The 22,055-nt window shown below is 44.8% G+C and overlaps 1 protein-coding gene across 1 annotated transcript in view; it reads left to right on the top strand.

Moving 5' to 3' along the window:
- Nucleotides 1-21,480, top strand: part of LOC147898916 (endonuclease III homolog 1, chloroplastic-like) — a 67,222-nt gene extending 45,742 nt beyond the window's left edge. Inside the window, exon 8 of the mRNA XM_087379248.1 lies at nucleotides 21,352-21,480. Within this exon, the coding sequence (XP_087235374.1) occupies nucleotides 21,352-21,480 (129 nt within the window). The remainder of the gene's footprint in view (nucleotides 1-21,351) is intronic.
- Nucleotides 21,481-22,055: the final 575 nt, after the last annotated feature.

The raw sequence follows: 22,055 nt of genomic DNA, 5'->3' as shown, positions 1-22,055 counted from the left end.
TGATGAGGAGGAGGAGGAGGAGGAGGAGGAGGTTGAGGCTTTTGGATTCTAGATTTTGATCATATCATCATTGATGTAGCAGATGGCCTTGAGGCTTATAAACTAGGCTTTTTGGGTTTTGTACTTTCAAGTTTCGACATATATGAAGTTTGAAATTTTGAGCGATATATTCAATATTGGCATTTTGTAACTTGCCAATCTTTACTATTTAGCCTTTCTCATTGATTTCATATTTGTCATTTATTCCTCACTGCTCCAACTTCTAAGGTGATAGGTCTAAGTTCTATACTATGATCTTTCTTCAAAGTTGTAATTTTGTAGCTTGTGGTATGTGTTATGCTCCATGTTTTAAGTTAAAGGTAGGTTGTAGGCTGTATATAGTATGCATGTGCTCAGCTCAAAATCCTTTTTTCTAAACCCCCGTTGATGTCGTGGCATTTCCCCGTTTCAGCCCTTGTAGACACCCCGAAATGTTTCCATTCACGTTTCTTGTTTCCTCGTTTTCGTTGCCCCTAAGTATGAATCGACCTCACGTCTTAGATTTTTGGGAAGCCCCCTTTCTAGCTGTCTTTTTCCCAGCACTTTGCCTGATGTTTCTTGTTCACACTTTGTGAGTGGTTTTTCCGATGCCTGTGGATGAATAAAATCTGAGTGCTTCTTCTCTATCTTCTGCTTCATTTCTCTTAGTGTTGGCCCAGAGTGTGTGTGCGTCAAGAGTGAGAGAGAGATAATTGAGAAGAGAGAGAGAATTGAGAAGTTTATTCGCTTGCATAAGGTTACTTCTTCAGTAGACCCTCAACTCTAACATGGTATCAGAGACAAGGGTGATACCCTTGTGTTTTGCTCCAATGAGCTGAAGAAAGGCGTCCCTCTAGGAAGGAGGAGATTCCGATTCAGTCAGGTGCTGTAATTTCACTTTTCTATTTGATGGTTGTACTCTGGTCAAAGTTTGTTAGGTCATTCTCAATTGCTTGCAATGGCCTCTCGCATGCCTATTCCTAACTTTGGAGAAAGTGGGAAATTGGATGGGGCTAACTGTCTTATTTGGAAGGTGAACCTATGTAGTAATTTAGTTGCAAGGCTAGTATGGGGGATTACTAAAGGAACCGAGATGACGCCCAAGGACGTGATGGATCCGACAACAAATTCGTGACACCGGCAGACCTAGTAGCAGTGTGAGATTGGACACATAAATGCGGAGGCACTCTCCATGATAGTCGACAGCATTGCAGTTGGGTGGTCATCACTGCAATTGGGTGGTCATCCTCCACTTCCAGCTTGCAGATACCACAGCGAGGCCTAGAAGATCTTAAGGGATCTTTATGAAACAAATAACACATCACGCATCCTTTCCCTCCATTTTTATTGTTCACTATGCGGATGTAGGATGGAGACAAGATCCATGGCCATCTCACTAAGGTCAAGAATGTGACGAACCAATTGGTTGCAATCGGCCACACAATGATACAAGGCAGTTGGCTATGCTTGTGCTAGAGTCTCTCCCTAGAAGCTTCAAAGGTTTGTCACAACAATACAACAGTCTACTCCAACGACCTCTGAGCAGCTTGGGCCTCTATTGCTCCCACGATGGAGCTATGGTGGTGCGAGGCCTTCCTTGTGAGAGGGAAAGGCGGCAAGGGTAAGCCTGAAAAAAGAAAGCCCAAGGATGATCGTTACTAGAAGGGGCGTTCTATGACAATGGTGATAAAAGAAAGACGAATCGGGATCAAAAGTGTTTCTATTGTGACAAGCTGGCCCATATTGCAAAAGAATGTAGAAAGAAGAAAGCCTGTCAAAAGAGGAAGGAAGTGATGAACCCAAAGAAGTGTCATCACAATGTAAATATCCTAAGTCAAAGTACAGTTGACCATTTATCTGATCATAACTAAAGAGTTTTCATTTGTGTCAATTATGGTCAAAGAGTTCTTTTATTGGTCAAAGAATTGACCACGGTCAAAGATACTTGACTTTGGTCAAGTAAACCTGATTTCGGTCGGGGAGACTTGGTTCATTACCAAGAGGGTTAACTGTGGTTAACCAGAGAACCATAGAGTTGACTACGGTCAGAGAGTGTTGACTTCGATCAACGAGACTTGGTATGCGCCAAGAGGGTTAACTACAGTTAACTAAGTTGTGCCAACTTCGGTTGGAGAGATGTGCCACCTTCGGTTCAAGAGACTTGGCCACAATTAAGGTGCCTCGACCATTGGTCAAAGCCCCCTTAATTATGATCAAGAGCATTGACTCCGGTCAACCAGAGAATATATATATATATATTAGCGCTGTTGCATGCAAATAATAATATGTGGACTAATCCTACTGAACACACGTGCACACATAACAAATATATATTATTATTTGCATGCAACAGCGCTAACAATTAATTGTTGCAGGTACTAAGAAGGGTTGATTTTCCAACAGAGAGAAAGAGAGAGAGAGATAGATAGATAGATAGAGAGAGAGAGAGAGTAAAGAAATAGCGATGGAGCTGTTCGTAAGATTGCAAAGAGCAGAAAGATTGCATCAGTAAGAAGTTTGTGAAAAAGCGAGAAGATTGCATTGGTATCAGAGCATGGCTTCACAACTCTTTGTAGCTGTGACGATCAAGTATGGGCTGCGTGCAAAAAGAAAACTCCACAAGAAATTGTGATGCAGGTAGAGATTTGGGGGTGTGAATATGTGGTCAGGCGTCGTGAAGGTGTAGACACGCCTTCACTAGAGACTTGTGCATCTGATGAAGAGCTGGACGACGGAGATCTCCACACAGCAACATGCCTCTCCGTGAAGTAAATTCTTCACGTGACGCTTACCTTGGCATGCATCTCCGGGTAGTCTCACGACGCTGAACGACCAAAAGGACCTGGAGAGATCTTTCAACGTTGTTTGGAGTTTCTGGTAGCGTGGAGGTTTTGCGAAGGCGAATTCTGCGCTGACGACCCCAAAGGAATATTCTCACGCGTGCACTGATGGTTGGCAAGCACAGGGTGTCGACTGGTGAACCACAAGAGAAGAGCTTTCGAGGTGTTCGTCGTGAAATAGATGCGAGCAAAGTTGTTCATCGCTGTTTTGCGACGCTGACGGAAGTCCGTGACAACCTTGGAACTTTGCCAGAATTTTTCTCAACCTTAGGCTACGTTGACGTGGTGCCCAGCCAGGCAGCAAAGATGACATGGCAGGTCAGCAGACACGTGGCACACAGATGACGTGGCATACTCACGTGTGGTGCTGGCATGGCAGTACACGTGGCAGCCAGCTTAGATGCTGACATGGCCCTGACACGTGGCATACACACATGCTGACATGGGAGACAGTTGAGGTGGACAAATTTGTCAATGTGGCAGACCATGGGTTAATCTAACTTAACCTTGGTTAGTGAACTGGTTAGAGGCCTAGTTAACTTGACCCAACCAGACTAGTCTAACCAGACTGTACCTAGTTCAGTTCAGTCAGTGGTCTAGTTACAGACCAACTAGACTGTTCTTCTAACCGACCAGAACAGTACTAGTCTGGTTAGTGTAACTAGTCGATTACTCATCCAGTTACTGTTTCAAAAAGAAAAGAAAAAAAAAAGAGACAGTCGCAGAGACAATTCTGGCCATCAGTTTCCACCTACCTGTCAGACTTTTTTCTGTCAGAAAAGTAACAGAAAAAGCAAAAAAATCAGAGATTTGCACAAGTAAAGAACATGCATGCCTTTGAGCAGTGAAAAAGGGGAAAACAGATGCATTGTGAATGTCATTTGCAGTAGCCAGAAAAGGGGCACACAGTTTTGAGTTCATGCCTTGAGTTGATAGCTTGTACTGGCACAAGTGTGAATGAAATACACCTCTTGTTGAGGTATTTTCTCTTTGAAAAGCAAAGGCTGAGTGCATCAGTTGCATACACCGTGTGTGTGAGAGTTTGCAGATCTCAGACAAGTTGCAGAGATGGCTTCACAGCAGCATGCCCAATCATCCCATGAGGGAATGGCAGAGTCTGATCAGGTACAGCAGGCTGAGGCTATACAGATAAATAAAGAGAATGCCTACAGAGAGTTGATTACTCAGTTGGGAGAGGCAACAAGCGATCCCTTCTTTCGCAGGATGGTACAACCTCTTTTTGAGGAAAAGCCAAAAAAGCCTCCCTCTGGAGCAGATCAGGAAGAAGTGGTGGGCAAAAAGAGGAAAAGAGCAGGTCCTTTTCCCAAGAAGAAAAAGGCGAAGCATCATCATAGTTCATCCAGTTCGTCTTCATCTTCTAGCTCTACCTCTTCATCCTCAACATCATCTCCTTCTTCTGGATCTTCAGAGCCAAAGAAGAAGAAGAAGAAGAAGAAGAAGTCCAGCAGGAAGGCAGAGACTAAAGAATTTAAAGATGGTGGGAAGTCAGTAAGATTTGCCACTTACAATGGCCAATATGGCCAAGTTGAAAAGGCAGTTTGATGCTGCCTTCAGCTTGTAAAATTTCAGTGAGTTCTCAAAGCGTCTATGGTTGGTTTGCACTTGACTGGTACAGCCAGTGCATGGTGGATAGCTAAAACAGCCAACTATGTAGCCCTCAAGAAATGGAAGGACTTCAAGAAAGCTTTCTATAAACAGTTTATTCCCAAACAGTTTCGGGATCATGTCCTTCTTGGTTGGGAGAGCATTCATATGGAAGCACAAGATACAGTTGAGTCTTACAACCAGAAATTTTGGGACGCATACTTGCAGGTTTCGCCTTTCAAGAAAATTTCTGACATGACTCAACTCAAGAAGTACTGGGCCGGACTCACTCCAAAGATAGAGGCCCAAGTGAACACTAAAGATATTAAAGAAATATTAGATCTTATGCATTTGGCCAATGTGGCTAGTCTCGTGTACATGCAAGATCCTACTAGTGTGCCTTCACTACAGGCAGGGATACCGGGGGATAAAAAGCCAGTGACCCCCATGTTTGAAACAAGAGAGTTTCCCAAGGCTCAGAAGAGGGGATTGCAGCCTCAAAAGCCGAGGGGAAACCAGGTACAAAAGCCCTATAAGGGAAGACCGCAATTTACCCCTGAACAGATTGAAACTTTCAGGAAAGAGGGTAGATGCTTCAGATGCGGCAAAGAGGGGCATGTGGCTGCCTAGTGCCCAGAAAAGCCTTCAACTCCGAAGGGAAAAGAGGCAGAGAAGCCATGGGGACGGCACAAGTCAATAGCAGGAGGAATTCCTGACATTTTGGGTCATGTTTCAAACCCAGAGGATCAGAGGATCTAGCCTTGAGGCTAGGAATAAGGACGAAGGAGTTGGGCAGGGCTCTAGATGCCGACGAGATGTTCTGTGGGAACCTTGTGCCAGTTACTCCCTTGATAGGGAAGCTCCGTCTTCATGTACAGAGTTATGTGGATCAGGAAGACTTCTTCATTTCTCCACTAAAACATCATGATGTAGTCTTGGGTATGCCTTGGTTCCATCGCAAGGCAGTGAAGTTGACTCTTCCTGAGAGAGTGCTCGAGTTTGTACATAGGGGCAAAGTACATGGTGTGGTTGCTAGGAATAGAGGGGAAACTATTTCCATTATATCAAGTAGTTATGTTGGAAAAGAAATAAAGTCCGCAGTTTCAGCTTACATGGATTTTGTAAAAGAGAGAGAGATGGAAATGCATGCTGAAATAAGTGAGGCAGATCAGAATAAATTTTAGTTTCTTGAAATTTTTAAAGATTGTTTTTCTGACGCTTTGCGAGGGGCGTTACCCCCTGACAGACCTGAGGATCATGGTACAGAACTCATTCCTGGCAGTGAGCCACCCAATTGGCCCCCATACAGAGTTGGTGCAACTCAGTGAGAGGAGATTATGACTCAGGTGCAGGACTTGTTGTCCAAGGGGCTGATTCAGCTCAGTTCTTATCGTTTTTGTTCCCCTGTACTGCTAGTACAGAAGAAAGATGGCTCATTCCATATGTGCGTCGATTACCGCGCATTGAACAAAATGACCATCAAGAATAGATTCCCTATTCCGCGCATTGATGATGTGCTGGATCAGTTAAATGGAGCTTCAGTTTTCAGCAGAATAGACTTAAAGAGTGGCTATCACCAAGTGAGGATACAACCTCAGGATGTGCATAAGACAGCTTTCTGCACTACTTTTGGGTTGTATGAATATTTGGTGATGCCTTTTCGATTGACTAATGCCCCAACTACTTTCAATAGGATGATGGATCGCATCTTCCGACCCTACAGACAGTTCACTGGTACCTTCTTCAATGACATTATTGTCTTTTCGAAGTCCGAAGAAGAGCACAAGGATCATCTTGCTACAGTGTTTCAAGAGCTAAGAAATCATCAGCTCTATGCAAACAGCAAGAAAAGTGAATTCTTTCTGGAAGAGATCCATTACTTCGGGCATATAATATCCAAAGATGGGATACGGATGGATCCGACAAAGATCCGTGCCATTCAGGAATGGCCAGAGCTGAAAATTGTGCATGAAGTTTGAAGTTTCCTAGGCATGTGTTCTTACTACAAAAGATTTATCCGGCATTTTGCAGATATAGCCACTCCACTCCATGATCTTACAAAGAAAAATGCCGCTTTCAGATGGGGAATTCCACAAAAGACAACATTCACCACACTCAAAGAGAGGCTGACCACAGAGCCGACCACAGAGCCAATCTTAATACCTCTAGATTTGTATCAGTCATTCGAGGTGGATTGTGATGCTTGTGGGGAATGTGTTGGGGCTGCATTGCATCAGGCCTATGAGAGCTGGAGACTCTGGGATGCAGACAGATATTTGGGAATCTATGAGAAAGAGTTGCCGGCTGAAATTCATGCCATCCATACATGGAAGCATTATCTTTTGGGTGCAGATTTTACTGTTAAAACAGATCACCGAGGTTTGAGATATTTCCAGACTCAGACAAAACTCTCCGAGAAGCATATGAAATGGGCAAATATGCTGAAACCAGCCTCAACAACGTAAAGGGTGGTAGGATCCATGTAAATACAACATATACAGTAAATAGACAAATAAATTTGCACCACACCACAAATCACAGGGGAGCTAAAGCGCTCCTACTAAAAAACAAAGACACCGATTGGCCCCAAACACTGGTGCCCCTTGCGGTATTTATTTAACATTCATTTGAAGCCAAGAGGCTGATTACAAAGGTCTCTGGGAAGCTGCTCTACAGGCAAACCAACGCCCTCAAACTTCTCGTCCAGCCCACCCTGTAATTCCCTGCTCAACTTCAAACGATGAACGGCATCCAATCCCTAGGCAATCCTGTATCCTCAGCCAACCAAAGCATGCAACAGAGACCCCAATAGCATCCATTGTCTGAACCACTCTCGCAATCGCACATCCAAGTGCCCAACCAGCCAACATGGCTGAACAATTGCAAGACAAAGCCCTCAACAGCTGAACTCTGGTGCAATCAAACAACCAAGTACTTCCCAGCGGGTTGCCACAGTCTATAGCCTCCCTGGCCACTGTCCAACAGCATAAATCAACCCTTCTTCGCGAGGAAAGAAACCCAAACGCAATAACTAGCCGGCAACTAACCTGGGAACAGCAAAAGCAAGCAAAGACAAGCCCTCTTCTACTTGAGTCCACAGAAGAAATGTCACCTTGGCTAGAAAACCCAAGATCCTGTAGAGATAAGCTGATTCTGCCCTGGCACAGCCCCGACAACAGCCTAGAAGCGAACACCCACACTTGGAAAGTTGCCAAAGTCAGCTAGCACAGCCCGGAAGCCACCAGAATCAAATCGCAATCTTCCTGGACAGCTTGGAAAATGAATCGCAATTTTCATGCACAGCCTAGACAGCCCAGAAAAGAAATCACAATTTTCCCTGCACAGCTTGAACAGCCTGGAAACTCCTGAAAAGAAATCGCAATCTCCGTAGAAGCCCGGAAATAGTTGGAAACAGTACCAGAATAGGACCCAGTCATCTGGCACAGTTCGGAAAACCTGGAAACTAGATCACAATTTGCAGTAGACAGCCTTGGCAGAAATCGCAATCTGCTACAGGCCCTGGATCTGGTGCGTTTTCCTTTGGCAGGTCCTGGATGTGCTGGTACGGGCCCTGACTGGTGACGTTTTTCTCTGGCAGGCTCCTGAAGCTCTTGGGAATCTGCGATTTTTGCTCTAGCAGCTCCTGGTAGGCTTTGGCAGGTCACAACTGATGATCTGGCTCCTTCTGAAACTGATTTGGCCAACTGAACCCAAAATAAGAGCACTGGGCCTCTTTTGTAGTCCTGTGCTTAAAATAGCAGTTTTTAATTTTACCACTCTTTTGGCCCCCTGTTGCATACTTTGGCCCTAGGAATTAATTGCCTAGTAACTGTGCGCACATTTACTATTTTGAAGGGCTCACTAGGAATTTCGATTTCCCACCTAGAGGCTCAAGGCAGTCACACGCAAATTACGAAAGTTGCAAATCAAAAGTCCCATAATTTCACGTCCTCGTGACAAACCCCCCTCTTGAAAGAAGGCAAACGTCCTCGATTGCTTGCAAACCAAACAAAAAGAAAGAGTAGCAATGGAGCAAATGAAATAACCAAAGCTGAAATAGAAAAATAACCAAATCTGAAATACAGCCAACAATGCCATCAATAGATCAACCAAGTCTGAACCCAACAGACCAACCAAACCTGAAAGGACAGCGTACCAATGCCGCCAACAGGTGAACCAATAATGAATATGTATCTGTAGAGCCTAGGTAACAAATACATAATACATTGCACATAAGATGCATCAAAACCAAGTGGCTAGGATACCAATCATAGAGGCCGTCACAGCGAAGATATTGTCAGCAACCAGTACCTCGGGTGAAACAAAATGGAACACCAAGTGTCCTCTAAGATACATGGGCGGGTCTGTACAACAAGAATGGAAGCGCAAACTCCCCCCCTGTGCATCAGGTAATGCTACAGACACCCGCCGCTCTGCTGAACCTGAATGAGTACCACGTAAAGTGGGCTAAAACTGAAAAGCCTCAAGATAAAGCCGTAACACCCGAGGAGTATCTGCTAACTCGTCCTCCTCCATCCACTTCGTATGCAATGATGAATAGTTACAAAACTTCACCAAATAGCGTCGTACAACATTACCTTTTACCTTCCTTTCCCTATGTGCTAGGATCTACTCGGGTACAAGGATCTCATCCATGGACTTTGGCATACCATGATACTTGAAGATATTCTGCATGAACAACTTCGTCATATGATCTGTCCCAATCTTCTTCTGTACAGGAATGAAGTGCGCCTGCTTACTGAAGCGATCAATGATTGTCCATATTCCATCATTACCTGTAGGTGTCCTCGGCAAATCAAAAATAAAATCCATGGCTATGCTCTCCCATGGTCCATCGCGTATGGGCAAAGGATGTAACAGTTCAGAAGTCTTCTTGCCATCGTACTTCACCTTTTGACAGGTTAGGCATGTGCGGACATACTCATCAATATCGCGACGCAGTGTAGGCCAATAAAAGAAATGCTCCGCTGCCTTAGCTGTAGCATCAATACCTCGATGTCTTGCATACGGTGGATCATGACATTCCCTCATGACCTTTTGCCTTAGTTGCTTAGCTACACATAACCTGCCATGCATCATCATAAACCCATCCTTAAACACATAATGTTCGTGCCGTAGTCCATTAATAAGCTGGTCATAGATTTCAGCAAATTGCTCATCTTCCGCATAGAAATCCTTCATTTCATCCAACCCATTGTGATAAGCAATTGTCATAGCTGAAACTTGTGGCTTCGTGGACAAGGCATTTGCAACCACATTCTTCTTGCCCTCCACATGTACAATCTGAAAATGAAACATGGACAAGAAGTTTGCCCACCTCATGTGCTTCTCGGAGAGCTTAGACTGCGTCAAGAAGTAGCGCAAAGATTGATGATCCGTCTGTACTCTGTAAAATCAGCTCCCAATAAATAATGCTTCCAAGTGGATAAAGCATGAAGGACAGCCAACATCTCCTTCTCATAAATCTATAAATGCAACTCAGCTGGCTGTAGAATGCGACTCTCATAAGCTATAGGATGCCCATCCTGTGTGAGAACAGCTCCAATACCATTTTTACTGCAAACATCCGCATGCACATGAAAAGACTTCCTCAAGTCTGGTAAAATCAGCACCGGATCTGTTGTAAGCTTGCGCTTCAACTCCTCGAAAGAGTCATTCTCCGCTTGTGCCCACTGGAAAGGTCTCTCCTTCTTGGAAAGCGCATGCATACGGGCTGCAATTTCTGCAAAGTGACGGATAAAACGACGGTAGTAGGAACACAAACCCAAGAAACTACGAACCTCGTGCAAATTCTTTGGTTGTGGCCAACTCCGTATTGCTTCCACTTTAGTTGGATCCATACGAACCCCGTCCTTGGAAACAATACGCTCCAGAAAATGAATCTCAGCCATGAAAAACTCACTCTTCTTGGGGTTTATGAGCAACGTTTGCTTCCTGAGCTCAGCGAACACAATCGTGAGATGCTCCCAATGCTCGTCTTCATCTTTTGAAAATACAATCATGTCATCAAAGAAAGTACCCACAAAGGCTTTGTGGTCTCGAAAGATCCTGTCCATCATACGATTGAAGGTGGCAGGAGCATTAGTGAGTCCGAAAGGCTTAACCAAAAACTCATACAACTCAAAAGAAGTCTTGAACGCCGTCTTATGGATATCCTCCGAACGTATGTGAACCTGATGGTACCCACTTTTCAAATCAATGCGGCTGAAAACAGCTCCCCCCTTCAACCTATCCAGAATGTCATCGATTTCGGGTATAGGGAAGCGATTCTTAATGGTGATTTTATTCAGGGCGTGGTAATCAATACACATACACCAAGAACCATCCTTCTTTTGAACCAGCAGAACTGGAGAGCAATAAGGCGATGAACTTGGTTGAATCAGCCCCTTCTCCAAAAGTTCATTTACCTGACTCATGATCTCTTGTTGTTGCGCCGCACTAACACTGTAAGGTGGTCTATTGGGTGGACTATTGCCATGTATGATGTCAATGCCATGGTCCTCTGGCCTTTCTGGTGGAAGCTCACTAGGCAACTCATTAGAAAAGCAATCTGAAAATTCAGTTAGAAAAACAGCCCTTTGCTTTTCTAAACGGGAAACAGTATGCTCTTCATCTACAGGGGGTATCTCACGAGCAAAAACCATGTATGCAGAAATATGATTTTTCATTATAGAATTAATGGCAGAAGCCGTTACAACTGGGACAGACTCCCCTTTTAATTTCGTGTCAATTACATGGGTCTTCCCCTTATGCAAAATTGTATTTTTTCTCTTCTTGGCTTCGATCACCGCATCCCAACAATGCATCCATGGCATACCCAACAAAACATCACAACTTGCAAGTGGCATAATGTAAAAATCTTTGCTGTCCACAAAATACTGGATATGCACGTGCAACTTCCCTATAATAGGTGTGACAGGAGTAGTGAGCTCCGGGTTAGCCATAGATCAAAGCAAATAAGGGCTGTTTGATCCCAAACCTTATCCCAAGTTCTGCATAACTCAGTTTCCTCACCTTAGGGCTGCTCACTGATCACATCAGGCATCAACCCAGCCATGGTCTTCTGTTTCTTCCCTTTTTGATCACCTTTTCTTGCCTCAGCCTTCTCCTCTTTCCACTGTGGGCAATTTCGAGATATATGACGTGGCTCTATGCATTTGAAACACTTCTTTTCCTCAAAGAGAGTTCTCCGCTCCTCTTTACTCAAATACTCAGATGCCTTTTTATTATTTTGTCGCCTCCTTGCAACAAACGCAGCCTTATGACGATTGGCCTTCTTCTCTATTTTGGAAAATTGGAATCCAGTTTTCTTATCTGTGTCATCTTTCTTAGCTTCTTGCTTCTGTCCACCTTTGAACCCCGAAGTCTTCCCCTGCATCAAAGCATAAGCCGTGCTAGCATTCTTGATAAGTTGAGACATATTAGAAACTTGGGTCTTCGTGCAATAGTCTCAACTCCTTAGGCAGCCCGCAACAATATTTCTCAACCTGCTCAGTGAAAGGAACAAGCCAGTAGGAGCTAACAGGCAACAAAGCCGCCCAATACTTGCTGTTATACTCCTCTAAATTGCGGCAAATAATGGAATTCAGCTCATGCCAAGCAGTCATAATGTCAACTTCAAAAGTCGTGGTAAGCCACGCGGCTGAAAACACATGCTTGAACCCTACCCACGTGTTTGGTGCAGTGTTTTGCATGAGCATAGTGGTCCACCATTGAAGTGCATTCCTCTTTAGAAAACTAGCAGCCCGGCGTATCTTAGATGACCCTGTGAAATTTCCTCCTGTGTAAGCTGCATCGAATTGTTGCAAAAAGGTCAAAGCCTTGAGTTTTCTTGCACCCCACTGAATGTCTCAAATTTCACGGTTGCACCTGCCTCCTTAAAGTCCTTCAACTTCCTCTGAGGTGCCAAATTGTCATAAACAGGTGTATAGACAAACGGGACAGCAGCACTCACTCTATCCCCCACACTATCAGCATTAGGAAAAGCTGTACTATTCATACCAGCACCCGAATTTTGCATATTTCCCAAAGCAAGGTTACTTGTTGCTGCGTTAGGCATACCTGTTTGCATCCCTTGGGCTGCTCCAACATTTGCATAGCTGTGAATTAGGCTGAAACACAACTGTTTGACTAGTAGGCATACCCGAAAATGGATGCGTCAATTTTACGAGCAAAAACCTATGAGCAGGTTTATACGAGCGTGTTTTTCAAGAGATTTTAAAAATAGTATTTCTTTAGGAAACATGGTTTTTACACTTTTATTTTCATTAGAACTAGATCCCTTTATCATAAAAATATACAAACTAGTCACCCATTCATTTTTACATAACATAAATCTTCTTATTCATAGACATCTCTTTATACCCTTGTTATTACCTTAAAAAAGTATTGAAAAATAATTCATTTAAGAAACGTCCCTCATAATCACTCTCAACATAATAATATTATACATAAATAATTACTTATTAAACACATTTATATCATATGGCAATATCTTTCAAGTGTTTTTATAGTATTAATAACAATATATTTATGGACATGTTTCTATAGAAGTTTAAATTACTGTAAATAAGTATTAACTTGGGCTTATATATCACTCTCATAAAATACATGTAATATTTAATACTATATATGCAAGGTTTTCCAAAATATAACCCCATAGATGTGCTCAAATGGGGTTTTCCGATCAATTTGACTGGCTGAATGACTATATTTGGACATTGGATGTGAAAGTTATGTCACTTTTAAAAGTGCTGTCTAAGGTAGTTTCGCCAGCGAAACTACCTTGAAAGACCTTGTTCAAAGGGATTTCGCTGGCGAAACTACCTTGATGGCTTGCTTCAATGAGTTTTCTTCGGAGAAACTGTTTCATGAAGATAGGGTGAGAGAGTTTTTCAATGTTACCCCCTATTAAGTAAAAAGTTGTAAGAAGGATCATAAGGGAATTTTCATAGAGAAGTCTACTCTACATGTGGGTTTCTTCAAAAGCCATCCCATTATGCTCTCACCATTCCCAAAGATTCACATAAATATTCGTGTATAAAATAGGCATTCCTATAATACTTTTCATATTTCTAAGTGAAACTATGTTTTCTTCTGATCCATTTTTGTCATATTTTTGCATAGTTGGAAGCTTTTTTTTTCCTTCGCTCAAACGCTCGGAAGATTTCGCTCGGAAAATGCTCGTCCCCCCCGAAAATTGGGCTTGAGGGCTGACCATAGCCTGAAACACTGACCCTTCACCAAAATAGCCTGGCTGAACCGACTTTGCCAAAACTCCCTGCTGTCCGGAAACCATGGACTGAGAATTATTACCTTGAGACCTGTGTTGAACTACTGCTGACCATAAGGGATCTGAGAGGGTTGATCCTGAAAAGTGACATGGGGTCGCTTGTTAGCTCCAACATCCCTATCCCCATCATCCGGCTTCCTTTTGTTCGGTTGCGCATCTGAGTTCATCGTCTTCTGGAAGCGAGGATCCTGTGTGAACTGCGTGAAAGCACTCACAAAGCTCTGCCTCTGTGCCTTGAATAGCTCCATATCCTCCGCATCCATCCGATCATCCTGATGCTTTGCAACATGCTGGGTGTCCTCTCTTGCAGCATGGGTCCCTCCGAGAGATTGAGACATCTGCTGCTGCTCCTTAGTAAGACTCACGAATCTCTCCCTGTGTGACATATTTATTGAATAGTATGCTGTCTTCTTCATTGGACTTGCACCCAGCCACAGGCTCCCCTCTTGAAGAAGTTAGGTGGATCCCAGCAATGGAACCACTGAAACCAGCCTCAACAACGTAAAGGGTCGTAGGATCAACGTAAATACAGCATATACAGTAAATAGACAAATAAATTTGTGCCACACCACAAATCACAGGGGAGCTAGAGCGCTCCTACTAAAAAACAAAGACACCGATTGGCCCCAAACACTGGCGCCCCTTGCGGTATTTATTTAACATTCATTTGAAGCCAAGAGGTTGATTACAAAGGTCTCTGGGAAGCTGCTCTATAGGCAAACCAACGCCCTCAGACTTCCCGTCCAGCCCACCCTGTAATTCCCTGCTCAACTTCAAACGGTGAACGGCATCCAATCCCTAGGCAATCTTGTATCCTCAGCCAACCAAAGCATGCAACGAATCTTGTAAACGCCTTCTTCGCCTCTTACCCAAGCTAGCAGCCTCAAGTCGTTGGTACAACGGGCAATACCACTAAAGGGTGCAAATAAAGCTTATGCTTGGAGTTGAGTGCCCTTTGACGGATGGCATCGTCAAGGGAGAGAGTAGAAGCGAGCTTGAGTGGGCAGGTGCACTGAGAAAATATCACATCTCTCGGCACACAATGCATACAGAAGCACTGCAGATTGTCGTCATTGGCGCCATCGTTCATGAAGAGGGAGGAAAGAAAGGAATGAAAGGGCTAAAGAAGAATTCTGGAGAGAGAGAGAAAGAAAGAAAGAAAGAAAGAAAGAAAGAAAATTTATTAGAGTCTTCGGAAGACCAATGGGTTTATGAGACTGAAAGAAAACTTGATACAAATCACAGTAAGGGTGTAGCTACTAAAACGAGCATCATCACCCGTGCTGAATCGTAAGTCTGATTATACATGATCAAATACATCTGGGTGTGACAATGAAAAGATTGGAGCGGAGCGGAATCCTCCGTATGTCATGTCGTCTTGGCTGGTGCATAGCCGGTGATGGGACGTTGGCGTCCGTCAAGGGGTGTCGTGTGTCTTGATCTCCTGGAGGATGCTCGACGCAAGACCAGAGCCACTGTGACTCCTGTGGGACGTATCTCGGGTCTAAACAATGACGGGAGGTCCCCCAGAGTGATCTGTGTGTCCCCTCGATGTCTCGTGTGTCGTGTTGCGGTCGTCGGGTCGAGTTCTATGTCACGTCTGCGGCTAGAGACTGGACGATCAACGTCACTCTCGATGAATGAAGGCCGCGAGACATCTCTGATCTAGGTAGGCGAGGAATTTGGAAAGGAGCCCGGAGCCGTCTCTGATGAGACAGTGGTAGCGACCTCGGATCTCGTAGTACATTAGGCACTTGAAAATAAAATGCTCCTCCGACTCAACCTCCTGACAGTCGCACAATATGCATATGTGATGCTCCCTAGGGATCCTCTCTGCTTTGCCGCTCTCTATGCGGAGGCGATGTGATGATACCTGAAACTGTCCGATGGAGATCCGTAGTGAGGCATATGAAACTCAGTGTATCCCGGTGGTGTGATGAATCCCTCCTCCGAAATACGAAGACAATAATCTCTGTAGAAACTCAGCTTCACTGGAAGCTCCCTCGGCTCCAACTAGGTTCTAAAGGTGTGTAGCTACAGGAGATCCTCTCAAATGACTTGGTTGGTGTGTGGCCCGATCGGGATGGTGGGTGGGAGTACCGGAGGGGCATCTAAACTGTACTGAAAAGGAGGTATCCTATCGATGTGAAACCCTAGTCTCACAAACCATCTGTGAGTCTGTGCATACCAGCATCGCTTGTCTCCCTCTGCTGCCAAGCTCATGGAGGAATCGAGAGTCAACCATGGCAACCTCTGTCTCCTTGATGTGCAGTCCCCATATGATCTAACCCAGTGTAGATATGTGATGGTCTGAAAGGTTGCATCTAGCTAGAGTGGAGAAGCACCAAACTCGGCCTGAATGATGTGATGTGGTACAGATGGTTTCCCTTGGATCATCCGTGAGAGCATGAGGATCTGCAAGTGCTCCACCCGTGTCCACTCTATCTCTGACATGCCAGGTACCCAACAAGGGCTGCCATAAATACTGGCTAGTTGGACCAAGGAGTCGAAGAGAAGAGCCTTGGTCCGAGGGTCCTAGAAGTGGGAGTGGAAGCACTGTCTCTCTAGTCGAGCCAGTGAGGCGTATCCCCTACTCAGTCTGGCCTGCATCGTTGGTCTTATCGTGACGATCGGGGCGGAGAAGATGACCCCCAAGTAAATGTATATATGAGAGAGAGAGAGAGAGAGAGAGAGAGAGAGAGAGAGAGAGAGAGAGAGAGAGAGAGAATGCTGGTATTCTAAGAAACAGGGTGCTCTAGCGAGATAAGGACGTGCACCTGCACAACGACCGAAGCCAATGGCAATTGTCAAGACTACACAAACATTGAACGAAATAGAAGCCTGCGTCACTAATAGCAATCATTACAACCACATTGAAATTCTGACGGAACCCGATAGCAGCCTGACCATGGAATGCAGAATAGTTGTAGTAGCATCGTTTGTCGAATGAAGCAGGGGCTTGCGAACTACAATTGCAATGCCACAAAAAGCAAGGGCATGCGAACTTCAAGCAATCATTGACCAATGCTCGAGTACGATACTTGAGCGGCTTCATACCCAACGATGGAGTGCGATAGACTACGCAAGGCGCTTATAAAGATGCCCGCATGCATTCCAATTTGGAATGTCTTTACACACGCATGCAAACCACTGAAATGTTGGTGGATTGTTCCGTTAGAGCAACATATGGTGGACGAAGGTTCATCGCTAGCCTCGTTGCTCATCACCACAAGCTTTGCATGCACCATCGTTCATCACCACAAGGTCTGTCTAACGATATGTGGTGTGTCTTCATCGCCACAAGAGCGTTGTCAGAGAGCTTGACGACCACAGGCGAGCCACTGACTAATCGTTGGTGGAGACCACTAGCCATTTTTTGGTGGACCAGCGCTGCACGTAAGAGCTGGCGTTTTCAAGGCGTTTCCACGTTTCGGAAACGTCAAGCTTTAGGAAACGTAGGGAAAGGGCGTTTCCCTATTTTCCTTGACGTTTCCTGCAACTTAGTCCAAAACAGGTCGCCCCTATTTGTGGTTACCTTGGCCTTTGCCCAATAGCATCAATCAGCCTTCCTCTACTTGGAAACAATACCAAAGGCAATAACCAGCCAACAACCGGTCCGAGAATGGCAAAAGCATGCAAAACTAGCGGTTCTCTACCCAGAATCCATAGGAATAGGTTGTTTGAACGGGAAAGCTCTGAATCCAACAAAGAACAGATGATTTGGTCCTGGCGCAGCCCAAAGGCAGCTCCAAAACAGGTCGCCCCATTTGGAAAAGGCCCCGAAATCAACAGCAACTGACAGAAATCAGCCAGGAATCAGTTCGCCCCACTTTCTGCAGCCTTCTTTCAACCCGAAAAGCAACAAGATGGATCTCCTCTTCTCATGGAGCCCGGAAATCAGAGAAATCAGCCTGTAGAGGAATTCCCAGCACTTTTGAGGCCCATAAAACAGCAAAACCAGCCTGCAAATAATTCAGAACACTTCCTCGTCAGCTTTCAGCAGCAGGCATAGCCTCCAAACAGGTCGCCCAGCTTTGTGGAGGTCACCACCAGCAACAGAAGACCAAAACTCAGCCAGGAAACAGGTCGCCAAGATCTAGAGACCCTCTAGCCTAAATTGCAGCTCCTCTTCTCTCTATTCCTGGCTTGAATTTGGCCTCCTACATGCCAAACATGTGTCCTCTACTGTTTTTGGAGTCTCGTGCTAAAAATAGCAAATATTAATTGCACCACGCTTTTTCTCCTTTGTTGGACACATTGGTCCTAGGAATGAATTGATTAGTAATTGGCCTGCACATTCACAATTTCCAAGGGCCCACTAGGGATTTTAATTCCCCAAGTCCCGCACACATGGCCAGACTTCCGTGCCCCAGAGGCCCAAGGCAATCACATGCAACTTACGGGGGTCGCAAATCAAATTCCCATAAATTCACGTCCTTGTGACAGCCAGGGTCAGGGAAGAGAGTAAAAACACTGCAAACTGGTAGAGAGTGAGAGTTCACAGTTTAGAGGCTTGTAATGCCTAGGGCAAGAAAGAAGGGTTCATGAGATAGTTGACGACTCCACACACATCCTAACAGAGTAAGGTTGCAAAAAGGAAGTATGGAGTAGTCAGAGAGATGGGGCTTTGTATACTAAGGGGGGAGAAGCTTTCTAGATCCTTTTGGGATGAGGCAGTCCATGTGGCAGCTCACATCTTCAAGAGGGTAAAAACTAAGGCGATTGAGGGAAAAACTCCATACAAGGCATTCTATGGTATGTTGGAATCTGAGGGTCACCTCCCCACTTGTGAACCCTCATACGAGGAGAACATGGGGGAGTATGATTATTATACTAGATGGGACATACATGGAAAGATTAGGGCTGCCATGTGGCCAGTAGATTGGCTGCCACATGGCAGCACATAGATCTATTGTTAGGTCAAGCTTTGTAAAGGTACTTGAGCTGGTATAATAGCAGGTGTGAAGGGTAATGCGGGTTGTACGACAACATGTATATCAGGCCGGTAGAGGCAGGAGTTCTGTGACTGGTCGGCAGTTTGGCTTGTAGATGATATGGCAGTGTATCTTGATAGAAGGGTAGACAACTTCAGAGCATTTGTTTTAGCAATGGAGGTGTTTTGCCTCACTTGGGGAGCTCTTATTAATTGGCACAAGTCCTACGGGGTTTTAATCAGTGATTTACCACACCTTGACTAGAGACCGTATGGACATTTTACTTAGGTACTTAAAGGGATTGCAGGGCAATACTTGGATTGCCATGTAGGGCTGGAGCCTGGTCAACGCATTTGAGAAGTAATTGGCACAGCTATTCCTGAGCATTCAGAGAAAGTTCTTGCATTAAAGCTCAGCTAGGCTATCCTTGGTAGGTAGAGTAGTGGTTGTCAACCAGGTTTTGCTTGCTACTATGTGGTACATAGCCTCTTGCTGGATCATCCAATGGCCAGGCTAAGCGACTCATCAAAACTTCATGTGGTCAAGAGGGGATGGCTTGGAATGTCATTATTCAGCCAAGCTCCAAAGGAGGGTTAGGCATTGTGGACTCAGGGCTCCAGAGCAGAGCGTTGCTTGTGAAAGTCATTATCTGAGGCATGTTGCTTGGCAGTATGCCGTGGAAGGAACTACTCCTTTACAAACTTCATGAGATCCTGCCAGAGTTGGGAGACGCTTGGGAGTCCAGTACTAGGCGATTTTTTCTAGGATGAGGGCAACTCGCTTGGATATGAGCTAAGAGGTGAGATTTACTGTAGCTATTCGTAGGGCTTGGGATGCAGAATGAGACACTTTTTCTGAAGCATCCCATGTTGTTTGAAGAGAGGAGGCGACAGCCTCTCCTTTTCAACGATCTTATCGGTTTGCTGTCTGAACATACCATTGGGCAGAGACCCAACCTTTGTTGGGCAGGTTTCTCTCAGACCACGGCTAGCATAGTGGGAGAGTGCTTTTTTTTTTCACGGAGTTGCTCCCACTTGCATTGAGATAGAGAATTCAAGGGCTCAGAGGATCGCAGACCATGATAAAGGAGATTGTGCATGCTCTGAGGATTGGAGGAGCCATTTGTTGTATGGGCTCCTTTATGGCTTGGGTATTTTATGAGGCATGAGATCTTGGTATTGGCGGTGGATACTTAAGTCAGTCTTCTTTAACATTTATGGTGCAAGACGACGGTAGGATGCAGACACGTGCTCAGAATGGAGGACTTTGGAGGATGTACACCTCAGAGGGCCAGAATAGTAGCTCAGTATCAGAGGAGGTTGTATAATGATACAGCTCTATGCGCAACAAAGGAGGCGGCTTGGTGGTTGGAAATGAGACCCTTACGAAGGATTCATTGGGACCTAGGAGAGGGGTTTCGTAGAGACTCTTTCATTCAAGATGGCCTCGATATTTTTTTTCCCAGCTATTTAGATCGGGAGGATTGATGGCATACCAACCGCAGCAGTGCAGTGGCACAAACGAGGACTCTTTGGAGGCTTGTTGAGGATTTTTGGTGCAGGCTCGAGGACTATTACAAGCCAACGAGGATCTCCCACTTCCTTTGGCAGTTGACGCATATAGAACCCTTGCAGTGGGCACATGCCTTGGGTTTGGTCGTTTTCCAGTTACATGCTCACGATTGGTTTCACGAAGGAGTCTTAGAGGCATTGCATTTGGGATCACCCACTAGCACAAGAGCTTTGAAGAAGAGTTTTGAGGATGGTCTCCACTAGGATTCGGGATGCGACAGTGGTGACCTAGGGAGCAGTGGCTTGAGCTACGAAGTATCTACTTGTGGGTACGAGGACATTCAGGGGAGTTTGTCCTTCAGATTGGTAGGACAAGAGCTACCCTTCATGCATACCTAGACACCATCATAGATGAGAGCTGATAGTGAGCATCGTTGCCTGGTACATGTTGACAGCTAGGTGCAAGCAGGCCATAGAGCAGCAGACCACATCAGCCTTGGAGACATTGGCCCACATTTGGCTAGATACCATTCATATTCTCAGAGGGGGATAGTATAGGCTCCAGGGAGACTCAGATTGTGCTATGCGCAGGAGGGAGGCTTTCATCAGTATATGGGAGCCATGCCCTTTCCTTCATTTCATAGATGGTGGTACAATATGACATTATAAACCAACAGAGTGGCTATTTGTTCAGCCCTTTGTACGAAGTAATCCCCATAGAGTGGCCAGCCAAGGGGACATCCTTGTAGCTTTGATATCAAGGGGGACTTGTATTTTCCTCGGTGTCCGTGTCACTAAGGAATTTATTAATAGATTCTTTGAAAAAGAAAGAAACTATCGGCATTGGAACTAGTGTGAGATTTTGTTGTGTTTTCCCCATAAATACTTTGTAACTTCAAAAAAACAACCTTCTCAGCATAGAAAAGCTGGTTAATAAATGTCATTGCGCTACATTAATACAATAAGCATGCAATGGTTTTTTAATGTGTTTCTACCGTTTCATCTTTATGAGTAGTGCTGTCATTGCATTTATGCTTATATATATTCAGCTTTGAAATTTAATGGTATAATTCTGTTGGAGAGATTGATCTAAGGTCCATATTAGTGATTCCAATCATCTGTTTCTGCAGAAGACAAAAACTCCAGAGGAGACAAGGATAGCTCTAGAGGCTTGGTGTTACAGATTCCCTAAAACTTATTACGTAGATTCATGTAGTCACGCGCGTAGTGTTACAGATTCCCTAAAACTTATTACGTAGATTCATGTAGTCAGGGGCGTTGGCAACTCGTATATCCACCCAGCCAAACTCTCAAGGTAGGAGTCGTCTCATTACGTCAATTTTTCGTTATTCTTTTCTCATCCTTATCCTTGAGACCCCAATCTCCCTAGATAGTTCTTAGCCACATGTCACATTTTAGGCCCTTACTTAGATGCATCCTTTTTTCACCCCTCTCTTGGAGTTCCCTTTTAAAACAATTGCCCCTTGGCAATTTACACATTAGATGCACCTAGGCCCTAGCCCTATTAGAACTATCTAGTCAATGCCATTACGCCCTCACCTAGGACCTTGGCAGTTACTTCTCTTGACCATTTAATTGCGCACATTAATTATTACAAAAGTTGGCCATCTAAGAGAAAATGCCCACCGATCTATCCGAGGTCATGCTATCTCGACTAGAGCATAACATTCCTTCCCTCTTCAAGCATCAGCGTCCTCGATGATGAAATCTGGGAATGCTCTCCGCAACTGGTACACGGATTCCCAGGTAGCTTCCGATAGAGGCTGACCATGCCATGCAACCAACACCGTGGGTATCTTCCGATTTCGTATTT

This window comes from Dipteris shenzhenensis, chromosome 9 (assembly GCF_047967505.1).
Source record: "Dipteris shenzhenensis isolate YYH24624 ecotype China chromosome 9, Dip_SZ_1.0, whole genome shotgun sequence".
In the NCBI taxonomy this organism is placed as follows: Eukaryota; Viridiplantae; Streptophyta; class Polypodiopsida; order Gleicheniales; family Dipteridaceae; genus Dipteris; species Dipteris shenzhenensis.
Note: the sequence above shows the minus strand (reverse complement) of the source record. Positions and strands in the feature narration are given on the sequence as shown.